Raw genomic sequence first — 19,116 nt, 5'->3', positions numbered from 1 at the left:
CAGGGATGGTGATTCCACCGCCCCCCTGCATCGACCTTTCCAATGTCTAATCACCCCTTCTGTGAAGTAGTTCTTCTTAATGTCCAACCTTAGTGTGTGCCCACATCTTGATGTGTACCACATCTTGAGACTATGTCCTCTTACTCTATCACTGGTTGTCTGGGAGAAGATGCCGACTCTCGGCTGGCTACAGCCTCCTTTCAGGCAGTTGTAGAGAGTGATAAGGTCACCCCTGAGACTCTTCTCCAGGCTAAACAACCTCAGCTTCCCCAGCTATTCCTCATAGGACTGGTGCTCCAGGCCCTTCACCAGCTTCGTCACCCTTCTCTGGACACCCTCCAGGACCTCAGTGTCCTTCCTGAATTGAGGGGGACACAGAATTCGAGGTGCATACATACCAGGACCGCATACAGGGGAATAATCGCTTCTCTTATCCTGCTTGCCACAGTATTGCTGATACAGGCCAGGATGCCATTGGCGTTTTTGGCCACCTGGGCCCACTGCTGGCTCATGTTCAGCTGCTGTACCCTCCAGCCCATTCCGACCCACCTTGCTGCCGTCCGTGAATTTGCTAATTGGTAGACTCAATCTCCTCATCCACGGTTTGGGTCTTTTCGGAAGTTTGCACAAGACAGGTGCGGCTCTTGCGCTTTAAACCACGCCGCCATCAAGCTTCTCCGCCCCGCCGGCGCCCGCCTTCCCCCGCCCAGCGCCCGGGCCGCCCGCCCCGCCCCGCCCCGCCCCGGCCCGGCCCGGCCCGGTTCTCCGCGTTGCCGGGGCAGCGGGTCGCGGAGCGTGGCAGGTGAGGCGTCGTGCCCGGGCCTTCCCCGCGCCCCGGGGCGGCCCCCGCGGCGGTGTCCGGGGGGCTGGGGCCGTGGGGCGGCCCTTGGGCTCCCTCCGGCCTGCGAGGGGCCGCGCCGGTGAGCGCCGGCGCTGCCTCCCCACAGCCCGGGGCGGGTGGGCTGCGGGCACCCGCGGCTGGGCCGCCTGCGTGTTGGCCTTAGCCTTGTTTCATGAACACCTGGGGCTGGTTTAGGGTGCGTGAAAGGAAGAAAACAGAAAATAAGAGCTAACATGAAGTGAAAGTGATCAGCTGGTCTTTGTCTCTAGCGAGAGTAACGAAGGGGTGAAGGGGTGCAGAGGCTGCCTGCCCTGGCTGTGCTTTTCTTTGCTCATTAGGTGTGTGTATATGTACAGGAGGCTCCTTCTCAACATCAAGAAATCCTTTTTCCCTGTGAGAGTGACCAAGCACTGGCACAGATTCCCAAGGGGAGTGTGGAGTCTCCATCCTTGGAGATACTCAAAAGCCACCTTCACATGGATCTTTTGCACTCTTCTCATAGGTTGTGCAGGGGGTAAGACCAAGGGGTCTCTGCCAACCAAGGGTACATGCACACACACCTGTATTCCTTCCTCAAAGTTTTTCTGTTGTCCTGAAATCCTCAGCTTGTTTGCCTTTGGCTTCAGTTCCTTGGCTAGAGCTGTATTTTTGAATCATTACTGAGAGCGCATGACCAATGTGGTAATTAAATGCACACTTTGAAGTCTATTCCTGATGCAAATTGGCTGTGTTGCAGTGATGAAGATGCTGTACCCTGTCTGCATTTCTCCGTAAATAAAGTTCTAAGTACGGTTTGATCCTCAAAGGAGCCTTGAGTCACAGCAGTTCCATTGCTCTATCACTGACTTTTAATTTTTTCTTTTCCACTACAGGAGAATCCAGATGAGAAAGCCACCTGCCAGGTACTCTTATTTTTAGCTTTAAAAAGTCTAAAGGGATAGAGGATTCTGTTACATTGATTTCTTTCTTTCTTGATGCTGTTGCTTTCACTGCTCCTCCTTTCTGCAAATAACTAATGGGTTTTCAGTTCTTGTTGCTAAATCAGCTTAAGCATGCCATATTTGTCCTGGAAACGATGAGGAGAGTACTCATTTCCCACTAAATGTGCCCTATTGCTATGATGGGAGAAGGACCATACAATAGCCTGTCTCTGTCCCATCTTTTGGATCCTGGGGAACAGGACTCCTTGCAACAAATGAGTTACATCCTGAATGAGTCAAACACACCTGTAAAGCTGTATGAGCAAAGTGCAGTGTGTGCTTGCAGCACACATGTGATGCCATGATGATTGTTTGCCTTTTCTTTTATACCCCTGTTATACCTTTTTTACAACTTCTGTATTCTCAGTGCTTTTTGCCTACATTCTTGGACTTGTTTGTCAAGCTAAGAGACTAAACATTTTAGAAGCTTCGTAGCTAGGGATCAGTGTGCCCCAGACCCCAAGGTCTCTCCAGAACACATTCTGTAAACTAAGATAGAACCATCCAGGGGAAGGTTCCTTGGGGAGGGGGGCTCACTTAAGCCTCTCATTGGGGAATCTTTGATAGATATGCCAATTAGTAAGACCTGTAATGTTATACCAGATCTTTTGAGGGGTGTGCATTTCAGTGTATTCGACCTGGACGTAGTGCACCTAAGGATCCTTAAAATAAATACCAAGGTAAAATCCCTTTTCCCCTTCTAACCGTGTTTGACTCTTGATTTTAAGACCAGGAAAAGGCATCACATGAATATTTTGTTCATCACTGTAATTGTTTGATGTAAAATCTGTCAGGAGCAAAAATTACTAACTTTTTGCTACAGCATTTTTGAATACATAAGCACAGTAGAAACTTGGTCATCTGCATACTCTGGCATCTGTACAAGAATGCCAAGATTTTCCTTGGCATGCAGTAGGGACTTGTCAATGTAGATACCTTTCATGTTGGCATGTGTGGTGTGACTTGTCTGGACTGCCTGTTTTACAGATTTGAGGAGAAAAATCAGTTTAAAGCTATCTGAAGATACCTGTTAAAGTAGTAGTTCTCCTCACCCGGAGCTGTCATTGGTGCCCAAGCTCCAGTGTTTTACTTGGTGTTGCCGCCAAGTTAAAGTTTTTTAGAGCCACGTGGGGCTTGTCTGTTTACCCTTCCAAGTCTGTCAGCTCTCCAGGAGCCCCTATCAAGTAGGACAGGAGGGAATTTGGGGACAGGCACTGTTCACTCCCATGTGCACACACAGTTTTTCATTCACATCCTGCATCTGTGAACTGCTGTTTTATTTCTTTCAGGTCCTTGTGACTGGACACCATGCCTCTTCCAGAAACCATGTTTTGTGCTCAGCAGATCAAAATCCCCCCGGAGCTACCTGATATTCTGAAGCAATTTACTAAAGCTGCTATTAGGACTCAGCCTTATGATGTTTTGCAGTGGGCAGCTGCGTAAGTATGATGTTCACCTAACAACAGAGAGCTATACATAGGGACCCTCAAAACCTCACTGCCTCTCTTTATTATGTAGTGGCCCTGGCTTTGATTGTTAAATCAGCATGTCCATTGCACGCACACTTCTGTGTATTAATGCAGCATGTAAGCCTTTTAAAAACAGCGTGGTATTTTATTTATTTTCTGTTTCCTTGAGGTTTAGGGCTGGCTTACTGGCTTATTCTGAAATAGCTGGATTTCCATACAGAAAAATGCATCTTAATTTGCTTTTTGTTACTAGTTTTTCTATCTGAAAGACCAACCCTTTTTCCTTTTGGTTTGGTTTGGTTTTTCTTCTCTCATGTGAGATTTAATTCTTGAAATTTAAAGGAAAAAATATACATTAGCTTTCTAATTCTTAAGCTTGGTTAGGTTCCCCTTCTTTCTTTCTGGGGAAAGTGCCTGAAAAATTGCACCTTTGAAGTGATAATCCACGTAATAAATCTCCCACTATAAAGTTGATTTAGATGTTTAAATGTTTCTTCTTTAGCATCTATTTTGTTTTCTTTTACCTCAACTGCTCACTGTAATTTTTTCCTGTCCTATGGTTTGCGTGGGCAAGCTCTTGAAAGGTACCTATGAGATGTTCTCAGCTGGGAGGATTGGAAAACGTCTGTACTGTGTACATGAGGGAGGGGAGGCTGTTAACAAAGCCAGGCTGCAGTCTGGCTTGTCTGCTAAAAAGAAAAGAATCTGAAGCTGAATTGTTATAGCTGCAGTGTTGGGGAAAGCCGGCAGGACCACCTTAAAATGGTGTGGCATATCTCTGTGGCTGGTGCCTGCTGGGACTGGCGAGAGCCGGGGCTGCAAAGGCCACGCCACTGGCCAGCCCCCGACCTCGCCTAAGCACCGCACCAGCTCGGCGGGAGGAGCCCCGCTGATGGTGGGCGGCTGCTGCTGATTGCACACCCCCGTTCTGGAACATGCTCCGGTGTACCTGAGCAGAGCAACATCTGTACCTGGGAGCCGTGCAGAGCAGAGCCGGGTGGTGGCTTCACGTGTGCTGCCGGTGTTGTAGCGTTTGTCCCTGTGAATAATCAGATGGGGAAATGGATCTGGCAAATAGGCCGGGTGTTATATGTACATGCATACCGTGCATCTGTTTCTATACAGTCGCACTAATTCAGTTCTGGAGTGCTGCCTGCTGTGTATTTTAGCAGGTATTTGCACAGCATGGGATAGCCTGGACATGGACATGGGTGACCAGGGCGGATGAGACAGGACAAGTGGAGAAACTTTTAAATTAGATGCAGCTGAATGAAAACTGAAGTTTTCCTTGCACAATTCAGATTGCTGGCCAGTTAAGGCAGAGGCAGCTCTTAAGGTTGTGGCAGCCTCATAATTAAAAGGATGTGTATCTAGTGTCCTTTATGCTCTACTCTTAGATTTTGTTTTGGAGTGGACAGAAAGAGCAGAAATGCTGATGAGAGAGTTGCAACGTGAATAGGCAGATGTACATTTTGGGTAGTGCGTGAGGGGAATGTTAAACAGGTAAGCCCTCAGGTTCATCAGTCAAAAGAGCTGAGTATATCATGCAAAAAATAAGTTAAAGGCCTTAAGAATTACTAGAGTGTCATGAAAAGGAACATGTACAGTCAAAAGATTGTGGTTTCTGGGCACAGGAAGATGGGAGCTGTGCATGAAGGCAGCTTGCCAGGTGCTGCTGCTCCTGTGGGGGAGCCTGCAGATTCTTACACTGAACTGTAAGAGCATTTACTTCTGTGCAGTTTGTAATGGCCATAGGCATTGAGGTTTGTTGCTCTTCCCTTTCACTTAGGTATTTTTCAGCCTTGTCTAAAGGTGAACCCCTTCCTGTGAAGGAGAGGATGGAAATGCCTTTAGCAACAGAGAAAACAGATGCTGGTTTGACCCCAGGACTCCTTAAGGTCTTGCACAAACAGGTACAAGCTGTTCTTTATCAAATGCACAATGCTATGGAGGAATGCTGATGTGGTGGAGATGGTTGGGGAGAGAGACTGTCAAGTAGTTGAAGTATTTTGGGGAGACACTGTGTTCTTAAATTCATTCTGGTTTTTTGAATTCTTATTGTGGTACCATGATTTCGTTCAAAGCTTTCTTCCAAAGGCATGGTGACCATTGCAGACCTGAGGGAAAAATGGAAGCATTTGGGCTTGCCAGAGGAGCAGCTGGAAGCTATCCTGCAGCTGGACAGTTTTGGCGAGGAGGTGGAATGGATGAAGATTCTGGCACTTGGGTGCAGCGTGCTTGGTGGGGTACGTTCACAGCAGGAGCCCTTGTATCCAAACACAAGTTGTTGTCTAGGATCATATAAAAGATAAACCATAGAACAATGAATGCAGATGGATTTGGGGTATGGTGATTGCTTTTGCAGCAGCTGGAAAAGTGGCTTGCATGTTTACTTCTGTTGCCCATCAGATTTTGGTCTGGGGAACTTAACCAGAAGGATGGCTAAGTCCTCAGTTTACTGGAGTGGCAGTAGAAGAGCAAGCATGTCTGCAGGGAGGTCATACTGTGTGAGAGAGGATGATAGAGGAGTGATGTTGATGGCATCAGTGTAAATGTCCATGGAGAACTGGAGGGAGAAATTAAAGAACCAATTTTTAATTGATTGTGTAGCAAATTAAATTTTCACAGCAGCACTTAATGTTACTAAAGCTACACTTAATTCTTTTAATGTCAGTAATAAAATCCAGCAGAGCATTTCAACAGAATGAAAGATTATAAAATGCATTAAGCTGATGTTCTTACAAAGTATAATACTTTTAATGATTTCTACAGTAGGGAAGAAGAGGTACTAAAAAGAAAATATATGTGACATAATATTTTGTGAATGTTGCAATATCTGGAAACCCTGAATGTTCATCTGGCCTGGCAATGCAATTGTGTGTGTATATCTGTATGTCTGTCTGTCTATCTATCTATCTATCTATCTATCTTTATTTCAAATGTGTATTTCTTGATTACAGTCTCCCTCCCAAAATGATCTTGTAGTTTAGGCTCTTTTCTTCATTTAAAAATAGTGACAGCAACATTACTTATCTAAAAAACAACAACTCCTCTCTCCCCCCCAAAAAATCCCCAAACAAACCAAAATCAAAAACGGAGTCACAGGAACATCATTCTGATGGAGCTAGACAGACTAAATTTCACCACCTCACCATCCTTTTGGATAGTAAGTGAATGGTTTGATTTCAGTACTACATAATGAAACCTAAACTTCAGTTTCCTAAACCAGAGAGAAAGACATACACAAGAAGTTTACATTCACTTCCTGCAGCTGTAAATTGTGTTCCCAGTCAAACAGGGTCACAGCTGAGATAGAAGAGTAGTCAAGTATGAACTTCTTAAGAGTATCTTTTTTGTACAGCACTGATGCGTTTTTACAAAAGCCTTGGAGAAATGACCACACAGGTAGCCTGTTAAATTGTCTGTCAAAAGTGGCAAAATGGATATGAATAACTTCACTGTGTTGTGAGAGAGAGACCATGGCAGCTTGGAGTGGCAGGACCAGAAAGGGCAATAGAGGGACAGCCAAATGCAAAATGTAGAGTTGGCCATCACAGAGTCAGCTGCCTCTCTTTTCCCTGAGAAGCCTCCCAGGGGAGGAGATACATTAAGTAAAACTGTTAAAGGATTTTAAGATGACACTTCTCTGGCCTGTGTTCTAGATCTTAAACAGATACTGTATTTATTTTAAGTATTGCTATTCTACTTTAGGAAATGCTGTCTTTTTACACAGACATTGCTTGCTTGCTAATGAAATTTTAAGAGGAAATCTTGAAAAAGTTGCAGTGAAAAATATTAAGACTTAGGTTAAAGAAAGCCTGTGTGGGTTTGGTTTGTGCTTTTATATTGTGTGTGTGGTTTTGTTTGTTTCTTTAATGGCATCCAACCAGTCTTTGACTGAACGAAACTCAATGCTGAATTTTTCCACTTTTCTCCATATAGCTCAGCATGCATAGGGCACTGGATTGTCAACACCATATTAAATAAAGGATTTTTTCAAAGTAGATTTGGAACTAATAATTTGAGGCATGTTTTTTAAAGGTAACTCAGATGTTATTGGCCTTTGACTAAACTGAAATATTCTTTAAATACTTTTTGCCTCAGTGCTTTTTCTACTATCTATTAAAATGGAACTTGCAAAGAGATAGGGGAAACAGTAAATATCAGCTAAAATATAATCTAAAAATTATATAAAATCATGAAACCTGTATTCATTTTCTGAGGGTTGCAGATTTGTCTGTCTTAACTGCTGCTGAGAATTCATTTAGAACCATTAATATACACACACACACACACACAAACATCTCTTACTAGATACAGTGATGTTGAGCTTTTACAGTAGCAGAACACAGAAATTTGGCCCTACTGGAGACAGAGCTCAGATTACCCTATGCCATCTTTAACCATCACAAGATTCTGGTATTTTTTCTCCTGTCTCTACTAGAACTTCATTATTGTTTCCATCCTTGGACCTGCACTAGAGAGTAAATTTGGGGTTTAAAGCTAGGCAGCGATGGTAACACCTTCATCTCATTTACCCTCACTTGTAATGGCTTACAGTGTGGATTTGGTCATGGTATGCAAAGGATGTTCATGGCTCTGATACTTTTCCTTTCATTTCTTGCTGGAACCCCCTGCAGTCCTTACTGAGTTCAATGAAACAGGCCTGCGAAATCCTAACAAGAGACCCAGAAGGCGGAGCAGCTCGAATTCCCTTCGAAACGTTCTCATTCCTTTATTCATATTTGGCTGGTATTGATGGGGAGATATCAGAGACAGAAACTAAAGCATTCCTTCAAGGAATTAAAGAACAAGCGTAAGTAAAAATCTGTGCAAGGAATTTTAATGTATCAATTGCCTCTGGGTTCTTCATGAGCCTTTAATTTCAGGTGAATACTCCATCTTCATTTTGGGCATAGGCATGATGACAGGAGTAAGGATTGACTGAGATTGTATCAAAAGTATGCATAGTTATTTTTTGTCAACTTCACTGTTTGCACTGTTAAAAGATAAACTGTTATTTATCCATCTTCCTCTGAAATACTGAAGTCTCTATCTGGTGGTAGAATTTTCCCTGTAGGAAGCTATTGTATACAGGTGTGTAACATCTGCATATTACTGGCTCTGGAACCAGCAGCAGCTTCTGGGCTGTTCCTTTGAATTAGCATAGATCATAAACCAGAGAGAGAGACTGGGAGTTCTCTCATTGTATCTGTGGTCACACATAGATCACCTGAAACGCACTTTAACCAATTCAAGAAGATCTGTAACAGGCTTGTCCTCCGAGTGCTGCCTGCGTAGCACGTTTGCATACAGACACTAAACTCTTCCTACATCTCTCTGCAACTGTTCTTTCTGTGCATGGTGGGCTGACGACCCCAGAGGTGCTACCACCATCACTGCTGGGCCAGCTCTCTGAAACTCACACAAGGCGCCACTGTGGCCCCCACCTCCCCCCAAAAAACACTGCCATGTGAACTCCATACTAACAAGAGCATACAAATGAACTGTTTCATCATTAGTTATCAGACTGACAATTTTTAGTAAGAAGCACTTTTTAATCACACCCCTTTTGCTTGCAATTCATATAGCCCTAAATTGTACCTTGTCCAACACACTAGGATTTACCATGTGAAAGTGTCATTTTAAGAAATTTGGTTTATTCCTTTCCAGGGACCAACACTCTGGCATGGTGCTCATCAGACACTTCCTGCCATACTCCTTCATATTTTATTGATCAACCCTACTCTCCAGCATGAGGTGGGAAGGGAAAAAAAATGAAGGAATAAGTAAGTTCAAGAACATAATTTGTGTTCAAAGTACCATAATTTGCACATTTCAGAACAACATGATCCTCTTCTCTGGCACTTCCTTTTCTTTGTCCTACTCTTGAGATAGCCCTTCAGGGGATGTCAACTGAAGACATGGTTATACTGTTCTCCTGCGTCTCAAATACTGATGGCCACCCCTAGGGTGTGACCCCTTCACTTTTCTGCTTATATTGAGCAAAAGTTGTTTTGCTACCGAGCTTTCTACCTACACTCTGTAAGTGATTGTTAAGTAAAACATGGAATTCAGTTAAGACTGGGCAGCTGTAACTGGAGCATTTCTCATTATGTTTCTGGTAGCACTGACATCATTTTGACTCTGGCACAAATACAGCTGGTCCTTAGACTCCTTTGTCTGCCTGGACATCCTCTATTTAAACAAAGCGTTTTACCAAGCCCTACTGAAAGAACTTAATGAGAATCCTGTGGCTGAGCTGGTAAACAAAACCAATGCAAGGGCTGCAATGGTTCCATGTTGTTTTCCCTCTAATTAGAGCCCTTTCAGAACTTAAAACTTTTTTTCATTTTTGTATAAACTTGTCTAATAAAGATGTTTTAAAACATGTCTTGTTTTCTGACAGGAAAAGCTACTGCATTTGTCACGTAGGTGAGGAATCCCTGACACAGAGTTGTTTGGTTGGACTGCTGTAGCAGGTATAGAAGCATAAATCCACCAGAACTAGACCAAGTATTTAGTGACAGACAATCACACTTAATTGCAGAAACAACTAAGGTATGAAAGAGGATACTAGTGGCTACAGTAAAACTGGAAAGATTCCCTTTGACTGAAAAGGCCACAACCAGGAGCAACATAGAGTGCCCTCTCCTGGCACATTGATCAAACAGAAGTATTTAGGAAAGATGGATCTGCAAGCTTATTCTTTTATAGTTGCTTACTTTGTTGAGGCAAGAAGCTTGGTTGCTGATGACTGATCTTGCTGAAGTAGACTGTGTGAGGAATTAACAGAACTGCACGTCCTTAATATGTACCTGCATGTTTTAAGTCTGTTTTATCAACCTCTATCACAAATATTTGTATGATAGTCCACAGGACGGGAAGTCGTCCTAGTTATTGCTGGAAGGAAATGCACCTGGTGTTTGAATATGGTACTCAGCAATAGCCCAAGTGTCCTTGGTGCCTCCCCCCTAGCTTCTGTGGAGACCTACATTCTCATCACCTTTGCCAGATGATATTGAGCCGAACTTTCTTTGAGCATTAGCTCGGGAACACTAACTTTTGTGTTACTGTCCATTTAACAGCAGCTGCAGTTGAAGATGTTTTAGCCTGTTGGAGAATTCTGAAATCTGCCCTCTGGTACGTGCTGTAATTAGGCAATGTCACCTAGAGGTGACAGTGTTAGGTAGGAGGAGGAGCACTCTTCATGCCTCCGCTGTTCGTAACTCCTCTGGACTCCAGGGATTAGCTCTGTTCGTTGTCCACTAGGGGGCAGGAAGGCCAATAAATACAACCTCTCATAGATTTTATTCTTCAGCCTTGTCAGACTAAACTCAAACACATGAGAGATCAATACAATTTATTAACAGATGTATAAATGTTACAGATTTACACATTTTCTGAAATCTACTGCTTCCATCCTGACAATCATTGAAACTTTTTTGTCTCCGAGCAGCACAGGTGTGATGCAACACCAATATTATGTGCACACCTTTACTGTCTCGCGCAAAACAGCAGTAACTATAGTTCTTGTGCAAGTTATATTTTGAACAGCTGATAAAAAAAAAAAAACATCAGATTCTTGTTTCTACTTTCTTCTTTTATGGTTGTGATACTTGTCTTCATCCCTGAAACAAAAGCATAAACATTGTCTGGGCTGTTAGTCTCGGAGTGACAGAGTCTGAAGAGAAAAAGCAACTTGGAAAATGGAAAGCTCTCATTAAATGTAGTCATGTCCTCCTCTAAGGAAAGAAAGTAAACTGCTTTTGGACATTTATTTTCCATGCTGCTTTAATCAAAGCCTTGTCAAGCAGTGTCAGAGTGGCAATTAGTTTAGGATGAATGGCATCACAGTGTAATGAAGCCAGCTTCGAGACAAGCCATCACTGCCATCCACGCAGTTATGTAATGCATTTACCCAAACACATGAGGGACAAGACAGCATTTCTTCTGCACAGCAGTCTTCATCTCTGCTCAAACACAGGTCCCACACACCTGTGGTCCTGCAGATGTTGATGGTATTAGAAGGTGTGGCCTAGATTTGTTTTCTTTTGCTAAATTGTATTTAGTACTGAAGAGTGACAGCATTGTTTTGAAGCATCTAATACAGAAAGGCTAGTGTATGCGTATTAGTGAAACAAAAAATCCTATTTATTAAGGTCTAGAGCAAACTAGAGCAGAAATCAGCATGAAACATAACAGGCACTTAGCTGTGGATGAGGAACTGTCCATTTAACCATGTTGATCAAGGAGCAAAATAAATAGCCTGTTACACTACTGTTGCAGTCCTGCAGCATGCTGCAGAAAGTGCCAGCTTTCAGATGTGAGAGTAAATTCTGAAGTCTGGATCACAGTTTATGACCTCACAGCATGTTTTGTTTAGTATTAATAGCCTCACACCACTGGCTTGTCATACTGCACGTGAGGTTAGCCTAGCTTTTTAGTTGGACTAGATATTCTCAATCTCTGCACTAAATTCTCACAGACTGATTCAGAAGCTGGAGTCAGCTGTCACTATGTCTGCTCACCTCTCTCTTTTTCTCCGAGAGTCTCTGTCTTTGCCTCTCTCACGACTCCTTCTTCGTTTACTTGGACTCCTGCTGGTGTCTCTCCTGTGTCTTGTGCATTCCGTATCCTTACTGCTTCCCCCAGACTGCCGGGAATCCACTGAAGCCGACCGCCTGTCTTCCCTTCTGAAACTTAGTGATTTTAATCAATAAAAATAGTTTCACAGTCACTGTTTGCATACCAGTTTTGTAATATAATGACCTACTAATGATGTAAGACATACCTTTTATTAAGCCTCTCTAAGAAATACAGTACCTACCAAAAGAGGCCTGAAGACCATGCTCTTACAGGTGCATATCTCAGCACGCTATTCAATCCAATTATTTCCTATAAACACAGCTCCTCAGTCTTAACACCTCTGCAGTATAAGGGGTTCATTCTCTTTTGCTTTAAATCTTTAACTCTTCAACCACCTGTCTTAAGTTGCAGCCTACAGTGGAGAACCCAAGTCCTGATCTCAGAATCACAGAATTGTTAGGGCTGGAAGGGACCTCTGCAGATCATCTACTCCACTCCCCTTGCCAAGGCAGGGTCACCTAAAGCAGGTTACACCAGAACGTGTCCATGTGGCTTTTGAATGTCTCCAGTGAGGCAGACTCCACGACCTCCCTGTTCCAGTGCTCTGCCACCCATTCATCTTCATTTTAATTCTGGGCACAGAGTGCCACTCTGTAGTTTGTTTCAAAAACATTCTCCTCTCAAAGGCCTGCTGAAGAGGCACAAATAGGCTATCACTAGGTCATGACTCCACACTTACTTCAGTGACAAATGTTTGGAAGGGTGCGCGGTGTTGCTTGACACAGCAGAAATAAGTACAGCTAAAACACACTCCCAATTAGCACAGCAGCATTTGCAGGGGTAAGAACTGTAAAGCCTCCCCATATTTATTATGTTATGGAAACCTTTACTCTGAGGTTTAATATAGCTAACACATGTCATGTGGTAGGGAAGGGTAAGAAATTGTGTACTTGTATTTCCAAGTGTCCCTCTGTAGCCAGCTACAACATATGCACACATTTGGGCACAGAGGAAGCACTATTCATCACCCAGATCCACCAGAAACTACCTGTTCAGCTGAATCACTTGCAACTAGCCTACTTACCTCTGAAAGAAAGATACTTAATAATTTTTCCCCATCCTTCATGCAGGCAGAGCTTCTCAAGCAAGACTTAATAGAACGAGTATAAAATAAAACATGCATATGATTCAGATAAGGCTGGTATGTGCTGTTAGAAGAAAGTGGTAAGGTAGAATTACAATCTGCTCCATGCCCGAAGAATCTGTCAGCTGTGGCATACCTTCCTGAAGATTTCGACTTCCCTCCTTCACATATCTCTGCATTATCCAACCTGTTCTCCTCCTGCCACTGATTGCTGAGCTCTTCCAAATGCACACCAATCACATCCCGAATCACCTGGAGATTAAAATATGTTAAAAACAAACATGTCATGGTAGGGCCTGAACTAGCACTAGACAAACTGTGAACATCTCAAAAAACCCAAACCCCACAAAAATCTCCCCCAAACCCTGTACATCAGATGTTTGAATGGGAAGTCTTATTTGCAGAAACATGTTTTAGCCTAAATTTAAATAGCACCATTTTATGATAGTGAGTTATATCTTGCTGGCATTTTCATATTCAAAACTCAGCAGTTAGCAATGCTCATTATTTGTAACTTGCTGCAACAAACCAAAAACATTCCTCTATAGTTTGCAACAATAATGAAGCAGGGTACAAGAAGCAGGGAAAAGACACATATTCTTTGTCTTTGAAAGAGTATATAATTGTTTATGCAGATACATAATAAGCACTTTTGTTCAAAAAAGCCCTCCTTTTCCAATCTCACCTCAGTGTAGGACTTCTTCGTTATATGAACATTCTTAGCTCTGTATGACTGCCGCCGCCTTTTGTAATCTCGCATTTCAGCCAGAATTTCAAGATGGGACTTTGGACCTTTCTGACTATCATCTAGCAAAAAATTGGGAGTAAAACAAATGGTCATGAGCAGGACATTAGCACCTGCAGGTATGCAGGCCTCATACATTCAGGAACATTAAATACGTTGTGTTCTTTCTCAAGTTCCTCCTGTATTTACTAACTGTGGTGAATTTATCTGAAGCTTCCTCTCCAGCCTTCTTGCTGGCTGTTTACACACAACTAAAAAGCCACCAAGAAAATGCTGTTACGTGATCTCAATCTCCAAACTGCGATCCAAACCAATATATGGGCTTGTGATTTGGTCAAACGCCTTCTAAATATGCATCATGTTTTCAAAGCCAGTATTATAGTAAGACACAGAATGGGAAAGCCAGATTCTGTAAAAAATCTACCTGTGTAGATGCCAAGCACTGTCTCACCTCCTAGGCACAGCAGGGCCTGCAGGGTGACTCAGATGCTTTTGCTGCACTTGGTACAGTTACAAAGGCCCCAGACCAACACCAAAGTATGTTGCTCAGGAGCTCCACCTGGATGACTGCCAACCTCTCCTGTTCAGCTTTTACTCTTAAGCAATCTTGAATCTCATCATCTCTTACAGCAAAGAACTGCACAGCAAGTTGGCAGCATTCAGCAACCTGAAGTCAGCTGCAGCAAAGACAGAAGATCCATCCACTGAGATGCACACAATACATGTGCCAGAAGCAGAGCAATGAGGCTTTCCCAGAAAGAAAACATCATGAAGGACATCAAACTAGCATTCTGTGATGCCAGGTCTTTGCTGTGGCTCTTAACCGTATGCTTTCCGCAAAAAAAAACCAAAAAAAAAAAAAAAACCAAAAAAACCCCAAAACAAAAAAACCATAACCAATTCTGTTCGGCTTTCAACAAAACTCATATAACTGGACAAACTGAAAGTTCTGAGCCATAAATTCAACAATAGATCATTCTTCAAACCTTGAGTGATTTTTGCTGCTAAATCCACAAAGAGATCACTGTCATTTTCCGTTATCTGGGATCTAGACCTCTGTTTCTTTGTTTCCTCAACAACGTAATCGTAAAGAGCAAGGCGGTCAGCTTGAGTCAGGTCACAGATGAAACGCTTATGGTTTTGAGGAACTTCTATGGGCAGTAATGAGTAAGATCCTGGAGGTTGGACAGAGAGCTGTTACTTGTAAAGTAGCATCATTATGCAGGAAAATACCAAGAAGGTCAACAAACAAACAATGCAGTAAACTCCCATACTGTTTTCATCCTTCCCCTATGTATCTGTAAGAAGTTTCAACTTTCTTAATTAGAAAAGATAAAAACTGCTCAAAGATCCCTCCCAAGCCCCATGCAGGCTGTATAACCCCTCTTGATTGCTTACACAGATACAGGTTTTCATATGCCATTAAGGAATCGTACTAGATTAGATCAAAATGACACTCTGTAATTTCCCATGAGTTTCAGCTCTTGACTTAGAAGGTGAATCAAGAGAGGCTGCAGCTCTAACTTGTGGGTTTATCTTACTCCTAAAATGTTGAGTAAAGTACTAGCTGCAAAATACGTGTTCTGCCAACAAGAATGAAAGCTTCTAGGAGACTAGATAACTGAGCACTGTGTAAATCAGTCTCACTCACACTGTCACCTTCTCTGCAGAGCTTTTGTAATAGACTGCCAGAGGAATTTATAGCTAAAAGGACTACAAAGGCACTTTCAAAGTGCTCCAGATCAGTTCAGATAACTTACTTAAAGTTATGGAAACAAACATATTGCCTGCACACTCCTCTTTCCCTGACCCATCAGCCTGGTACTTGTTTTTCTCATTCCCCAGTTAAAACACATATGCCTCCAAACAAATAAATCCATTCTCAGTCCATTGCAACTGCAGTAAAGTGACTTTCCTAAAGATACAGGATGCAATATTCTAGGACATTGCCTGCAAAAAAGCATTTTAGTCAAAACCACTCAGTTTTCCAGCAAACATTGACCCAACCTCCATAATCCTGCTTCCCCCAACACAATCCCACACATCTCCAGGTGGACAGAAAAGCCAACACGTAAGAAGGGTGTAAGCAACGTCCTTCACAACAGCAAACCTAGAGCTTCTCCAGATTATGCAGCTCTTAACAGAAGCTGGGCAATCTTTCACATCCTACTTTCACTAAAGACACAAAGAAGGAGAAGAGGAACCGCAGTAAGTCTACCAACAAACCTAAAATACAAGATTTCATCACTACTGCACTTGGAACCTAAACCAGAACTGTTCTAATATGAACAAATGGATTTAAACACAAAAACTAGAATTCTGTTTTTAAAATGCACTGTTCTTACAGGGTCACAGAAGTCCATAAAAACGCACTGATAATTACATGCTTGTGATTTACAACAATTACACAACTTGTGATTAAGACCAATTTTTCTGTTCTACAATGTAGCTAGGCTAATATTCTATATATGGTTAGAATTGAAAAAAAAAAGAAAGAAAACAAAGAAAGAAAATCACTTCCTTTGATACAGTGAGTCAAAAGGAAATTTACAATAAAAAATTATTTTTCATTTGTTTCTGTTGCCAAAGACCTTAAATTGAACAAACAAGTCAGTAAATCTCACAATAGGCCAAGTTGCCACAATGAAAACCACCAATCCAGTTTTAATGTTATCTTCAGAGAAAGGCAAGCTTGCAGGGAAATCTGGGCAATGAACACTGGCATCTAGTGGCTCACTGGTGCACCTTTGCAATGAACCACTCCACAAAGCGTTTATCTGTTGCTACTCTACTTGGATGTGCTTGTGTCAAATTAATGAGTTCCCACTTCCCTTCGGAGGGAGTGCACCTGATGTGCTCAAAACACAGTGCTCATCCCAGGAAATGTCCTTCCCAAGCAACTGTCCTTTAAGCCTCTATTTGCTATGCCAGAGAAACAAAGACAACGTGAAAAACTGTGTGAGTGCTGCTGTATTTCACTATCAGAAACGTTTCAGTGTCACCTTCCCTTCTGCCCATATGTATTTAAGAAACCAAAGTCTACAGAGAACAAATGCTGTATCTTTCAGGTGTTGCAGTAATTTCTCAATCATACACCAAAGCTCTACAGATTCCATGGGGAGCCCTATTTTTCTACTTTGTCTAAGTCTGAACCCTCAAGGCCTCTGTCCTAGGCTCGTCCCGTGGCTGGTCACAAAACCCACCGAAAAATGAAACGTAAAGGAATTACTGTGCTTGGAGCAGTGACAAAGGACAACATCACGTTTGCAGATGTGCCAGCATAGTTCTTATACAACTTCTTAGATCAGTCCTGAAACAGTCCCACATAGTAATATGCATGTTGTTTGGTTTTTTCAGTCCTGAAGATAATAGAGGTATGAACACAACAGACTCAAAGTCTCTCATCTAGTTGCCCCAAGTATATAAAGTAATCATGCTCCAAAATATGCAGGGGAAGGAATATTAAAAATAAATGAAGTGAAATTCCTCACAGGAGTTCTCAGTGGAATGAAGGAAGCAGCAAGGAGGGAGACAAGAGCAGTTCTCCACTGGAGGCTGGCGAAGTCACCTCGGTATTTGCTTGCTCCTTACCTTCACTGTAGCCTGTACCTTCCTTCACACTTTGAGCTCTAGCCTGCTTAACAATATGAAACTGTAGATCTTTATCTGCAGGCAGAGAAGAAAATAAAATCATTAACTTTTACATCAAGTTCTCAGGTACTTGATTGGGTTAGCATTTATCCCCCAACCTCTATTATGAGACTTACGGTATGGTACAGAACATCGTAGTTTCATTCATGTACAAGGGGACATTTGAACTAAAAATGTAATTTTCATCTATTCCATATTTGAAATGAGGGGAGAAAATTAAGAAAAATATTATCTATTTCTGGATTACAAGGATATGGAAAAAGAAATGTATGTGTATTGCTCTCTGTACCATTGCTTTATCGCCAGATTCTATGGACAGTTTTCCCCTTCTAAGCATGCATTTTAATAGAGTGGGGACTGAGAACATAGGAAGAAACTCCTAAGAGGAGTTCCTAAGTTTCCTAAGAGGAAAAAACATCCTCCTTGGATTTTAAGATGAAAATATAAAAGTGACCTACAGAGTAGAATTATACAGTGATAGAAGCATAAAAACGGTAAATTAAGGCAAATTGCAAATTACAATTTGAGAAATCTAACTTACTGATTGAAACACTCAGGGTTTTCAGGAAGCCTTGGGGAGTTTGCAGCTGACGAGGTAGTGGGGTTGTGCTACCGTGAGGACCCGGACTCCTCAGACCCACATCTCTGCCCCCCAGGGATGTCCTCTCAGCCCCTCATCCTCGGCACCTCCCCAGGGTCTCTCCTCAGCCCCAGCGGTGTGTCCCTCCCCGTCAGGCGGAGTCCCCGCTGCCGCTCACCCATGGCGACGGAGGGAACCTTCAGGTTTTCGTAGAAAAAGCTGGAGTCGTACATCTCGGCCTGCGGGACCAAAGGGCTCGGTCAAGGCCCGGGGCCGCCGAGCAGCAGCGCCGGCCCCGTGTCCCGCTTCCCGAGCCGGGCTCCCACCTCCTCCTCAGCGGAGTATCCCATCTTGCGGAGCCGGCAGGACGCCGCGTGCCTCTCCAGCGACGCACGGGGGACGCGGTGATGGACGTCGTAGGGGCACGGCACCCACTCTACCTGCGAGGGGACACGGGTCAGCCTCGCCCCGCCAACCCCGCCGCCCTGCCCCGCGCAGCCCCCGCCGCCTCACCGAGCCCCCGCCGAGCCACACGGCGCTGGGCGCCGCCATCGCTGCGCCGAGAGGCCCCGTGACCGCGCCGGGGCGGGGCCGGCGCCGCGTTCGCTGAGGGCGCTCCCGCCTCGGAGGGGGCGGACACCGAGCCCCGCCCCGCGGGCGGAGGGGTGCGAGTCAAGCTTTGCCTTTTATTCTTTAAAATGAGTAGCCGGTGCCCGGACAGTTGTGATTAAGCAGTTGCATTGTGAGCATCGGATGCTTGGTTAGTCTTTTAAGGAATAGGGAAGACAATCCCAAATTGGATGGGCTCTCTGGACGAGAGCCGCCAGGAGCGAAAGTCAGCGGGGCTGAGCAGTAACTAGGGAATGGTAATTCCGGCAGTGGGCGATCGCGACCACCGACTCACTGGCCACCTACTCGGAACAGACTCCAGGCTCAGATGGAGGGAAGGACCGCGCCTGCGGACTGATTAACATGAGAAGCGACAGACACAGCCAGCAAATGGGGGTTGAGTAGTAATTAATACAGAAGTTACGTAATTTGCAGGCAATGAATGCTGATGCCCTTGCTTGTTGAAATGTGTAAACAGCGTGAAGTTTCGATGCTCGGTGAGGCAGCC

The 19,116-nt window shown here is 43.7% G+C and overlaps 2 protein-coding genes across 4 annotated transcripts; one reads left to right on the top strand and one right to left on the bottom strand.

Moving 5' to 3' along the window:
- Positions 1-726: 726 nt before the first annotated feature.
- Positions 727-12,030, top strand: ROPN1L (rhophilin associated tail protein 1 like). Its single transcript, XM_048311957.1, has 7 exons — positions 727-802; positions 1,714-1,743; positions 3,111-3,260; positions 5,080-5,203; positions 5,375-5,536; positions 7,931-8,106; positions 8,964-12,030. Exons 3-7 carry the CDS (start codon positions 3,130-3,132, stop codon positions 9,025-9,027), a joined length of 657 nt encoding a protein of 218 aa, XP_048167914.1. The 5' UTR covers positions 727-802; positions 1,714-1,743; positions 3,111-3,129; the 3' UTR covers positions 9,028-12,030.
- On the bottom strand, positions 10,637-18,599 carry SNRNP48 (small nuclear ribonucleoprotein U11/U12 subunit 48). 3 transcript variants are annotated; one of them, XM_048311927.1, is made up of 9 exons: positions 18,513-18,582; positions 18,326-18,439; positions 18,178-18,238; positions 17,360-17,434; positions 14,755-14,943; positions 13,709-13,830; positions 13,160-13,275; positions 11,822-11,992; positions 10,637-10,921 (listed from the first exon to the last, which is right to left on the bottom strand). In XM_048311927.1, the coding sequence occupies exons 1-9, from the start codon at positions 18,549-18,551 to the stop codon at positions 10,882-10,884; spliced, it is 927 nt and encodes a 308-aa protein (XP_048167884.1). In that variant the 5' UTR covers positions 18,552-18,582; the 3' UTR covers positions 10,637-10,881. The 3 variants fall into 3 exon arrangements, with proteins under 3 accessions (XP_048167884.1, XP_048167894.1, XP_048167904.1); XM_048311937.1 differs by having other exon boundaries at positions 11,822-11,986; XM_048311947.1 differs by lacking the exons at positions 10,637-10,921; positions 11,822-11,992 and having other exon boundaries at positions 12,114-13,275; positions 18,513-18,599.
- Between the last annotated feature and the right edge of the window lie 517 nt (positions 18,600-19,116).

This window comes from Corvus hawaiiensis, chromosome 1, assembly GCF_020740725.1.
Source record: "Corvus hawaiiensis isolate bCorHaw1 chromosome 1, bCorHaw1.pri.cur, whole genome shotgun sequence".
Classification (NCBI taxonomy): Eukaryota; Metazoa; Chordata; class Aves; order Passeriformes; family Corvidae; genus Corvus; species Corvus hawaiiensis.
This window is presented reverse-complemented; position numbering and strand designations above follow the sequence as displayed.

Coding starts and splice junctions, on each gene's coding strand:
- ROPN1L (XM_048311957.1), top strand. CDS start 3,130: ATGCCTCTTCCAGAAACCATGTTTTGTGCTCAGCAGATCAAAATCCCC. Junction 5,204..5,374: donor TTAAGGTCTTGCACAAACAG/GTACAAGCTGTT, acceptor TTTCGTTCAAAG/CTTTCTTCCAAAGGCATGGT. Junction 8,107..8,963: donor CAAGGAATTAAAGAACAAGC/GTAAGTAAAAAT, acceptor ATTCCTTTCCAG/GGACCAACACTCTGGCATGG.
- SNRNP48 (XM_048311947.1), bottom strand. CDS start 18,551: ATGGCGGCGCCCAGCGCCGTGTGGCTCGGCGGGGGCTCG. Junction 18,440..18,512: donor TGTGGCTCGGCGGGGGCTCG/GTGAGGCGGCGG, acceptor GTCCCCTCGCAG/GTAGAGTGGGTGCCGTGCCC. Junction 18,239..18,325: donor GATACTCCGCTGAGGAGGAG/GTGGGAGCCCGG, acceptor TTGGTCCCGCAG/GCCGAGATGTACGACTCCAG.